The 11,101-nt window shown below is 38.9% G+C and overlaps 1 protein-coding gene across 1 annotated transcript; it reads left to right on the forward strand.

Moving 5' to 3' along the window:
- The first annotated feature begins 4,488 nt into the window (after positions 1-4,488).
- On the forward strand, positions 4,489-8,603 carry LOC148213697 (uncharacterized). Its single transcript, XM_088130903.1, has 3 exons — positions 4,489-4,656; positions 6,293-6,338; positions 8,077-8,603. Exons 1-3 carry the CDS (start codon positions 4,489-4,491, stop codon positions 8,601-8,603), a joined length of 741 nt encoding a protein of 246 aa, XP_087987029.1.
- The last annotated feature ends 2,498 nt before the right edge of the window (positions 8,604-11,101 follow it).

The following is an 11,101-nucleotide window of genomic DNA, read 5'->3' on the forward strand; positions in this document are numbered from 1 at the left end:
TCCTAACTGAAGAGACTCCCTGTCAGAGCAGGGAGACAGACCAATCTGCACTTATCATTTAAGATCCTCCTCTCTGCTGATGCTGGCTGAATCCTACACTGGTTTCAGAAAATTCCGTCTGGATTGGCATGCTGTGGCTGTATTCAGTATTCAGTTCAGACTGCTGGCTCCTGAGGTCTCCCATTGGATAATTCAGCTGCCCTCTGCCCTCCCAACTTTCCATACAAGAAAGTAATTGCCAATCAATTTCCTTTCGCTGGCCAAGCCTGACTAGACACATATACATGTGTATGTCTGCATTTTCATCCTGAAGAACATCTACGTGGTTGCTAAGAATCAACACTGACTCGATGACACATAACCAACATCATGTGTGCATATAGGTATGCATATTTAGGTAAGGTGTGTGTGTGTGTGTGTGTGTGTGTGTGTGTGTAACCGAGGATAAAAAAAATCTGAACCACGGATGATGGTGCCTGCCACAAGCACATATCTCCTGGGGCAGTTTGGGATGGAGAACACTGGGATGGAGCAGATGTATCTCTTCAGGCTTTCAGTTGGTGAAGGGCATTTCCAGCAGCAACATCACAATATAGGAAGAGCCATGTTGGATTAGACTAATGGCTCCCACTGGACAAGTATGTATGCAAGACAAGCTTGGAAGCACTCTCTTATATATGTGCCCACAACTATATTCAGGACAACCATTAGTGTCATCTGGAGATGTGTGTGTGAGGGAGACATCACATCCCTTAGTATTGCTAGCATTAACCACTTAAACTACTTTGGTTAACTCTCCTTCAAAGCCAACCAATAAACAGCCGTCACTGCATCTTGTGGTAACACATCTCATAGTTTAACTGTGTCATGAGTGAAACCAGAGAGATAAACCCATACTTGCACATTTCCATCTTTTTTTCTTGGTATTGCTAGAACATTTTCTCTGCTATCCTTTTCGGATCACTGAACGCAATTCACGGGCTTCTCAAATCAAAATGGGAATCCTATTAGCCATCTACAGTCCCAACATGCCTATTCTTCTTGTGAGAATAGACATTTCCTTGAACTTATTAGCATTTATTTTCTACTTGGCCTACATTCAACACTTCTCCAATTAAAAGAAACCAAACTCTGCCAGTTTTTTTCCTGTCCAGTTGATGAAAGGGTAATTTTGCTCTCCTTTGAAAGGGGTTGCAAAATTCTTTTTAGCAACAGTGTCAATCTTCTAGTCTTGGACTAGCTGCAGGAAAGGGATCCTTATAGCAAACAGAGTCAATCGCAGCATCATACCCTGGAAATCAGATTTGCTTTACTGATGTGAATTGCTAAACGCAAATGAGTCAACAGATATAAAAAGGTAGGCAATGTTCCACAATAGTAATTAAGAATGGCTTTAATGCAGATATCACTAAACATATTGGGAGAACCAGACTCAGCATCATGTTTTTGGAGCTATTACAAACATGTAATGCGTCCTTCCCAACAGAGACATCATTACCTCATCCCATACATACAATCTGAAGTCATTTCTGAAATTACACCATAAACCGCATCAGACTACACCTGGCCTTTCCTCCCTATTTTTGTTCATTTGTTTGTTTAGTATAAACTCCAGCCCAAGGAAAAGTAAACAATTTTGCAATGTTTTGCTCCATCATAATCTAGCATTGTGTTGACAGCATGGATGCAAGCAGATGATTTATTTATTTATTTATCTATTAATCAAATTTATATATGCTGCCCATCCCACTGGATAAGTGACTCTAGGTGGCATTACAAGTAAAGAATTGTGTATTAAAATTTTATTTTTTAATTGTTTATTGCACTTGTTTTTTAAAAATTAGTAAAAGACACTTCATGTTAAAGCCTTTGTCAGTGACATAATTAAGAATAATCTGTTACAGAAAGAGGTATGCATATATATGTATACTTTTAGTGCCATAAACTGGATTTGTAAATCCTACAGTAGTAATGGTTCTTGCTGGCCTTAGGACCAGGGGTGTCTGGGGGGGGGGGGTCAAAAAAATCAAGGGAATGGCTACAGCCACTCAATTCTGGGAATTGGAGTCCACACATCTTAAAGTTGCTGAAGTTGAGAAACACTGCACTGTATGACACTCAATGAGAACTTTGATTTAACCTTGCAGAGCTCTTCTCAGTTTCAAATAATAGTTCTGCTTCAACAGGTTTATGAGTAAAATTTTCTTCACACCTCTTGTAAGAGGGCAGAAGGCAAACTAATATACAATATTAGTGACAAGGGCAGGAATGTAGGTAGAAAAATCCATGTAAAACAGTGTTGTCCAAACTTGGCCACTTTAAGATGAGTGGACTTCAACTCCCAGAATTCCCCAGCCAGCCATTCTGGGAGTTGAAGTCCACTCATCTTAAAGTGGTCAAGTTTGGACAACACTGATGTAAAATGAGCATTACAACGACTGGCCAACGTTTATAAAGCACTGCGAATGAGTACAATCTTGAAAAATGCCTTATTTCATATATGCTTCAGTTCACTGCTTAATTTACCCAATATATGCAGCTCAACCTATACATTACTACTTTGAAATGGAATGGGAGGGGGTCAGTTAAATCCTTCCAATTCAACAGAGCCTATTTCCATCTTAGGAAGCCCATGTGATGGTAGTTTAAGTTGGGCAACCAGTACAGAAACATAAACAATCCCACATTCTCGCCCTGCATTTACCAGCTACTGTGATGATTGAGCTGAGCTCATTCAAAATGTATAAGGCCCCGGGTTCATTATGCAAAGTACCATAAATCAAAACACACGCAAAGTGAAATAATGACAGCGGAGGTGTACTAAATTTTCTATATAGCCTGGCAGGTTTGCATACAGAATCACCAGATTCATCAAGCTGCATCTTGGAAGCGAGGTGAGCTTTTCCATTCTTAGGGGTTTTTAAAGACTTTTATGAGTGCCACGGGAAATATAAAATGGAGTTTTAGTAAATCAGGGAGCAGTTAAGGAATACTCATCCCACAGAGTTAACTATGCTACTCATTGCTTGAAAGTTGAGTAGGAGTCAGCATTTAATTTTGCAGACATTTTGGCTGCAACCTTGAAATTGTTTTTTTTGAGAACTCTGAACTGGAAGTAGAAATAGCAAACATTTTATGTTGTGGTTGTTGACAGAATCATCCTAGCTTTTATGTAGCTCCTTCTGAGTCCAATGAGGCCTCCTCCCAAGTTTGCATAGGACACTGCATTCCCTAATGGAATCTAATAATTTCAGCATCTCCCATTATTTGGTATCTGAAAATCTGGTATGTGGAGTCCTTGGGGTTCTCTGAGCTTGGTTCTTTTCTTGCACTGAAGATGTTACCTAGCCGGGTAATGAAACGTTTGCAAGAAAAGAACCAAGCTCAGAGAACCCCAAGGACTCCACAGTTCAACTCTGAGCTACACATATTCGCCTCCGTTGCTAATCTGGTATGTTTATTACATTAGGGTCTTTGATTCTTGTCAACAGTATGATTTCCAAGTCAGCTAGCATGTTTATTTTTGTGATAACAGTGACTCTTTCACATACAATGGTTTTCAGATGTCAAACTGATACTGTGAAAACAGTTTTCATCTGAAAAGCAAAGTCAGATACTTAGTTAAAAAGTAGGACAGCTGAGCATATTTGTCCTTTTTGAAATACTCTTCCCTGTCAAAAGTTTCTCTCTAGGGCTGTCTTGGTATTCTTTTCTTCTTTGTCAATTACACAAATAGCCTCAAATGTAAGACATTCTGTATTTAAGCAAATAATGTTATGACCAGCAGCATCCATAGGGGTGTGTATGTCAAAACATGCAAGAGGTGGTTGTAGCTTCACAAACCAGGCTGATAACTTTTTGTACATCTGTCAATGTCATGTATAGAGTACAGAGGGCTGGGGCCTTTGATCACGACTGCCATCTTGCCTGTTTTTGCCCCCCTCCCCTTTGTGGATACAACTCATTGTAGTACAACACAGCCAATCAGATTTGACTGTATTGTAGCATCATGGAGGACAAGCAAAGCCCAGTGAGAAAGAGACTAAGGCTTCCTGATTTAGTCTCCTGGATTATTGCAATATTGATCAGGAAATGATGCTTTCAGGATATTACATACAACTGTACTGCATACAAGTATTGCTAAAAAGACATGAAAACGTTGCATTTATAGCCTGCCTTTGACTAGATGACATTTTAATGTCTTATTAGCAAAAACAAAACAATAAACCACATACATGCACAAAATATTTTGACATGCATATTCTTTGACATAACTCAGTCTTAATGAAATAAACATGGTGCAATTTCATGTTTGATGATGTACAAACAACAAATTTACATAGAATCATTTATTCAGCCTGCAAGAAAGTAAGAAAAACTGTAGTCTTGTGAAAATCCCAAGGGGGTGACAGGTTAAAAAAAGTAAGAGAAAAAATGGCATTGATTTGTTTATTGCATAATCATTTCTTTAGGGAGTGCTGATTTCCAATGATCTCCCTCAGTGAAGCCAACAAAAAAGCTGTTTTTGGTTTGTTTCATCTACTGAGCAAAGAATATCCAGGTGAAAATATTATGCTTTCTCCAGTGAATCTCTCAGCTGCTTTGGGTTTTCTTCATTATGGATCACGCTGTTATACAAATTCTGAGCTAGAGCACGTAGGCCTGGAAGAATGCTTAACATTTTAACATGAAAATGTGCAAATTAGGTTGAAAGGACACAAGTCTTTGAAAACCACTTTATGAACTTCACAACTGCAAAAGAATTTGAATCCAAATGTTCCCAGGGGATACTGTTTTTTTTGCTGAGTCAAATGTCTAAGGTTTGCAGTTTTTTGTGGAGTCCTTGGGGTTCTCTGAGCTTGGTTCTTTTCTTGCAAACGTTTCATTACCCGCTAGGTAACATCTTCAGTGCTAAAATGGGATGGGTTTGCTCTCTATTTATGTGCTGTGGCCTGCCTTGCCAGTGCTGGTGAGGGTGGGGGTTTGTTTTGCTCCTCTGGTGGTTCCTTGATTGGCATACATTTGCTGCTTGATTGTGTGCCTGGTGGTAACCTTTGCTTATCTGATTGCGAGTGAGGCGATCTTCTGGTCTTTTGTCTCTTTTGAATGGTATGTAGATGCTGTTTATCTCTATGCATCTGTTAATTGCTGCCTTGTCTGAATACCAGGCTTCCAAGAATTCTCTTGCATATTTGGATTTAGCTTGGTCTAAAATGCTGACAGTTTCCTAGTTAAAACTATGGTTGAGTCTGTCCATGTGTCACAACAAGCTCAGAGAACCCCAAGGACTCCACAGTTCAACCCTGAGCTACACATATTCATCTCTATTGCAGTTTTTTATCAGGGAAGCCCAAGTTAAAAATCTATAGAAATAAAATAAAAACTCCTATGTCACTGATGAATAAGACCATCCTGTTATTTTTCCTTTGGGCATTTCTCCATTAGTGTGAAGGAAGGATCTACCCTATGAAGGGTTGCCATATCTCGACTGCAATCATCTGGAGGATCACTAGATGGCGGGAAGAGTTAAGGGCTTTCTGTATCTCCTTACTGGCATCTAGTGTTCCTAAACACTAACCCAAAAGTTTGTAGTTCAAGTATAGCAAATTCTTGGTTATTCAAAACACACAGTCAAAGGTCAGGTCCCAAACTAGAAAGCTTCATAAGAATTAAAGAAAGAGAAATGAGGGAGAAATTGGGTAGATAGCATTAAAAAAATAACAGAATAAAACAAACCAGCATGCTTTCTAATGATGTATTAATGATGTGAGTAGACCTACAGAAAATTTAAGTTCCCCAAAATTCAAGCATACTTATTCCAGGTACAGGTGTATGTAGCAGCATTTTAAAAAAAATCTGCACTAGAGAACTTTGAATCTGAAATTTAACTTGTAAAGTAATAGATGTTAACTGTCATAGGGAAGGCTCCCTATTTTATCTCTGAAGATTTCTTGAATGAAGTTGACAGAGAGAATGTATGGATCATGTATGATGAAGAGGGGTCTATCATCCCCTTTCTTACAGTCCTTGGAAACCTCCAAGAGTGTGTTGCTGAAGTGCACTGGCAAATGACATAAACACCTCTTACTATTAAAAATGTCCCAGACTTCAAAAACACAAAATAATAATAATAATAATAATAATAATAATAATAATAATAATAATAATAATAATAATAATATAAAAAGGCTGAACATTCTGGCCTTATCCTCTCCAATGACTACTTTATCACTACTGCCCCATTCAGCCTTTGGTTGCCACTGACCAAGGTTTTTTTCTTTTTGTTTTAAAGGGATATGGTGGCAAACAGACTATCTGTACTTTGATGTTGGGTCATGGTACCCAATTCATAGCCAAATTCCTGGAGAAATGAGCCATTAATACAGGAAAAGGACACGAGGCATTGAATCCATACACACAATCTCTTCACATGACTGATAAACAAGTTAGTATTTTCTGCAAGAACAAGGACTTTGGATAAAGCCCAATGTTGCATGAATATATTTTTGAGAACTTGCAGAGGGCTTTACAGAGGAGAAGGTGATGGAAACTCCCTTTTCTCTCTTTCTCTCTTGGGAGAAAAGGAAACTCCCTCTTTCTCTCTTCACCAAAGAGAAATTTGTTGTTGACATTGTAAGGTTCGTAGACCTGAATCTCAGAAAATCCAAAACCAGGAATTCAGGCGGAGGCTCTTAAAAAGAAAACAGCTCTTTAATCGGCCGAGAGAACAGCTGGGTGGGCAGCAACCCAAAGCACAGGCAGCGAAAGTTCTGGGCAGCTCCACACCAACAAGATTCCAAACCCAGTTTTTATAGCACTGCAAGGACAATCGATTGCAACTAATAAGGCAGTTTAAGGCAGTTTGAACCAGTGTTCCCCCCTTTACCCTGAAGACCTTTTCCCTGCGCTCCCCCCCACCCCTGCCGAGGTCTTCTCTGTACATGTCCTTCAGGCAGTTTCTTCCCAGCGCAAGCAAAATACAGAGGCAAGACAGCGAGAGCTAGGCTAAGAAAATTCCCCCCCTCCTCCCTTTCAACATTTTTGTTATATTGTTTTCTAAAGTGTTATTACTGTTGTTGTTATCATTATGTTGTGCTTCAATTGTTCAAGTCAACAGAGCAAAGGAACATGTGACTCCTGCAATCAAAACCCTTTCTGGAACTGCAACAAGAGCTCCAGATTTGAGAAGCAAGCAAAGCATGTATTTTCCAACATTGGCAAATGGTAAGAGAAGTTTAATGCTGAACAGGGTGGATGTCAGTTGACTGGATCCACTAATCTGGCAAATTTAACTTGGTCCAGATGTAAAATCAGCTTGAAAGTAACAGTATGTTATACCAATAAGAAGAATACCCAAATCTCCTTAAGTCCACCTGGCCATTGGGTAATAGGGTAATAGGGAAACAAGGCTCTTATTTACGTTATATACTCATGAATATGCCAAGAGTTTTAAGTGCCAAAATGCACCCCAAAAATTGGGTTTGGCTTATCTTCAGATGAGCTTATCCATGAGCATATACAGCAATACTTTTTAAAAGTATCCATATATCCCACATATACTCATGTGTAAGCCCATCTGTGGATAAGCTGACCTTCAAATTTTTAACCAAAATACCATGAAAAATGGATAATCTGTAGATTACCCATGGATAAGCCAAATGTGAAAATTAAAAGATATGAAAATTTCAAGGATCATCTTATCCACAGATTAGGTCTTTACTTTAAACTCATTAGTCTCAGCTTTAATTGCTGTGTAGAGGAAGGGGAAATTTTGACAAGGCCAGCCTAGGCTATAAACATGCATGTCCCTTGGCTTTTAATTGAAAACAACTCTATGCATATGAAAGACATTGCCCTCTTCAGACTTTCTTCCTGTCTTGGCAGGAGTGGTAGGGCTGCTGAGGACCAAACAGTGGGAATAAGGGAGGACAGTAAAGATAAATAGTCATCAAATGCAACCCAGCTGTTCCCTTCTTATGAATATAATTGCACAAAGGGTGGAGTGATAGCTTAAACACGGCTACTCAGCATTTTACATGTTTAAATATAATTTCACATTCCTTTTATTGTTTGCAGCTCAGGCCATTGTGCATGAGACTGTGTATGAGGAAGAACAACATTCTTCAGTCACAACATATGGAGAAGATGCAAGCCAAACAGATGCCTTGGCGTTATCAGTGGCCAAAATCATTGCTCAGATGGATGCTGAAGAAGATGATTTTTTTCCCTTTATTCCGTGGAGAAAACATCTCTTGGGAATAGAAAATGCTGAACATTCAACCCAAGAAAAGTCATTTCCAGAAGGCGAGTTGTCCAAAAACTCATCTAGGCCATGTGAGAACCAGGAAGAACTATCCCCAGATAAAAACATGGCGATTATAGAAAGGAATCTGTCTATAGCTTCTGACAGTGTGGATGAAGCTATAGAAAATATTACTGCCCTGTTAAGTGAATTCAAACAAACAATGGAGCAAGCAAGTGTTAATGTGCAGGTCTTCAAAAAAGCCTCTGTTACCTTTAAAGAATGTTGTGACAATATGTGTACAACCATGTCAAATCTGCAAGGTGCTTTAGAAATCCTAATTCACATTTTGAGAGAGTAAGAAGGGGAGTGTACTAAAGGCATTTGTCCCCTTGGAAGAGAAGTCCAATATAAATTTACTAACCACTTTTCATAATGGAACATGGTAGTAGAGATTGCCATTTTGCCATGTGTCTGCTAAAAGGATGGAATTATATCATTTTGCATATGCTAATATACAACTGTACATTTAAAAAAGAATTACCACGTGCAACACAATTCATCTCATCAGGGTGGACCAGACTGACTACATAACCTATATGCCTGCTCTGTCTGCTGTCCTGGTGTTCATCACTGATAAGCAAATCCAAGGCGCTGTTCTCCTGTTGAAACTGGACTTGACTCAGCCCTTCAAATACAGAAGCGTTTTTGATGGCTCTTCAAATAAAAGAGTAATGTAAAATGTCAAGTAGGACAGAGATGTGGCAAAAATGTCTACCTCATATGTCAGGATAAAACTATTTTTTTGTGAATTGCAATGAACAGAGAAGATTTATCATTATTAGGATAGTATTTATTCTTCATGTATTTATTTAAGGTATCAGAATGCTGCTTTGTAAGATAAATGCCTTCAGACATAAAACCTATAGATGAAACCGCAAAGCATATCAACCTTGATGAAAACAATAAAATATAATTAAGTCCAAGAATACATTAGCCCTAATTGCAATGGCAGCCTACCTGAAAAGCATCAGAATATTTAAATTAGCTCAACCTTTGATAACAGTTTTATTTTAATATCAAAGTATCTTTTCCAGGAAAAAAAAAGAACATTTGAAATAGGTTGCCCTTGAAAGCCACATCAAGGCTTGTAAGGAAAAGCTCTCTGTACTTTGCCCACAGGATAATTCTGCAGTCATGGGCTCATAACCACAAGGTCTCACTTATCAATTTTGCTATTGGTCTCACTGGTGATCATCCAAAAGGGTAGCTGAAGCTGATGATGAAGCCCAGGAAGGGCTTGATATTAGAGAAGATGAGAGGGTCAATTATAAAATGCAAATGCTATGATGATTTTAGCATGCATTAATTTCAGGTGTCGGGTAAAATACAGTATTAGCATAAGTGTATACCTTTTATGTAAACATGCCAACTTGAGGCATAGCCATGTGGCAAAACAAGAATCACTATTAATCTTGTTTAATGCTAATATATCTGCTCCAGCTACTGATTTTCAAATTTTCTCCATTGCTGCTTTGCTCTGCTTAATAAAATACAATAAATAAATGTTCTGATCTCTAGTGTGTGTTTAATTTGTTCCTGAAGTAGCACAACCATTTCATTATTTGGTGAGGTGTATATTCCAGCACTGGAGAACTGTGGCTGGAAGAGGAAACAGAATGGATGTTTTCCTTTTCTGATGTCCTCTGGATATATTAGATGTATTGGACTCTGGATGTCTTGGACTTACTCACAACCACTGCCCAGGAGATTTTGGTTAGTAGGAATTGTAGTCAGATATCCATGAAGAAGGTGTTTGGCTGGAGAAGTCTCAGCAAGAAAGAACTGAAAGCAACAATAAACAACACAATATTCAACTATACTCTCCACTGTTTCTAGGGAATTCCATACCATTAACATTTCTATTTCCCAAACCCTTACAAACCAGACTGAAACCAATCTACAGCCATCTCCTTTATTTGCAAATTTCTGCTCTCCTGAAAAGAAAGCATTTCCCATCAATTAATCCGTGCCAAAGGAAATAAACTCTAGTGCCATCCTTTTACAACCCATGTTTTTCTGTACATGTATTAATGTACATTGTGTACATGTGTCTGGTGGCTTGCAAATGAATCTAAAAGGCTGCTGTAAGGGGAAGATGTGGAGGAGGAAGTAGAGTTCAAAAATGTAAACCAATGCAGTGAGTCCCCACAACTCACAAGCTATCTTTTCCCAGAGCCCTCCGTCCATTATTGCATTAAAAAGCCCCCATGATTTGTGAAGGTGATATGATTGCAGGCCAAAACATTCTGCAAGCAGGGCCCTTTCACAGTAGTTGAGAGCTGGACTGCATGTTTCTAAGCTGGTGGGGCTGGGGATTGAAAAGGAGAACAGAAGTTCCAGCCACTGCATAGACAAAGAGAGAACCTCTAGGAGTAGGATCAGGAACTTCTGTGGGGAACAGGGAAAATTTATTGTGGATGCTGTGTAATGGTTGACTTGAGCCTGGGAACTAGAAGGCAAAGCAAGGCAAGAATTCCTTCCAATGGGAAGAGGAAATGCCCCCAAGGGTGGCAGATTTGCAGCAGGGGCTCCCTCATAAAAACTAGAAATGTCATGACCCAAAGGAAAACTAATTTGAAAACCAAATTTGCTGCGGTTTCCAAAAAGCAGAAATAAAATAAGAAACAATCAGATCTCGCTCCCAAATACAGATATCATTAAAAGTACAGTTGGGTCTGGTGCTGATCCCAAAGTGGTTCAAAACATCTGTAAGGAAGGACAACGATATTTTTTTTCTATTAGGCTGGTGCTTTTCTATATAACAAGAACAAGGAAAGTCAGTGAGCTATTTTCTAG

This window comes from Python bivittatus, unplaced genomic scaffold (assembly GCF_059951505.1).
Source record: "Python bivittatus isolate LINGU-HERP-01145 unplaced genomic scaffold, Pbiv_v1 ctg000840_np1212, whole genome shotgun sequence".
In the NCBI taxonomy this organism is placed as follows: Eukaryota; Metazoa; Chordata; class Lepidosauria; order Squamata; family Pythonidae; genus Python; species Python bivittatus.

Bases quoted from the DNA above. Each gene is read 5' to 3' on its own strand.
- LOC148213697 (XM_088130903.1), top strand. From the start codon at position 4,489: ATGATCTCCCTCAGTGAAGCCAACAAAAAAGCTGTTTTTGGTTTGTTT. The intron at 4,657-6,292 runs GTAGGCCTGGAA...TTTGTTTTAAAG, and splicing joins CAAATTCTGAGCTAGAGCAC to GGATATGGTGGCAAACAGAC. The intron at 6,339-8,076 runs GTACCCAATTCA...TATTGTTTGCAG, and splicing joins TACTTTGATGTTGGGTCATG to CTCAGGCCATTGTGCATGAG.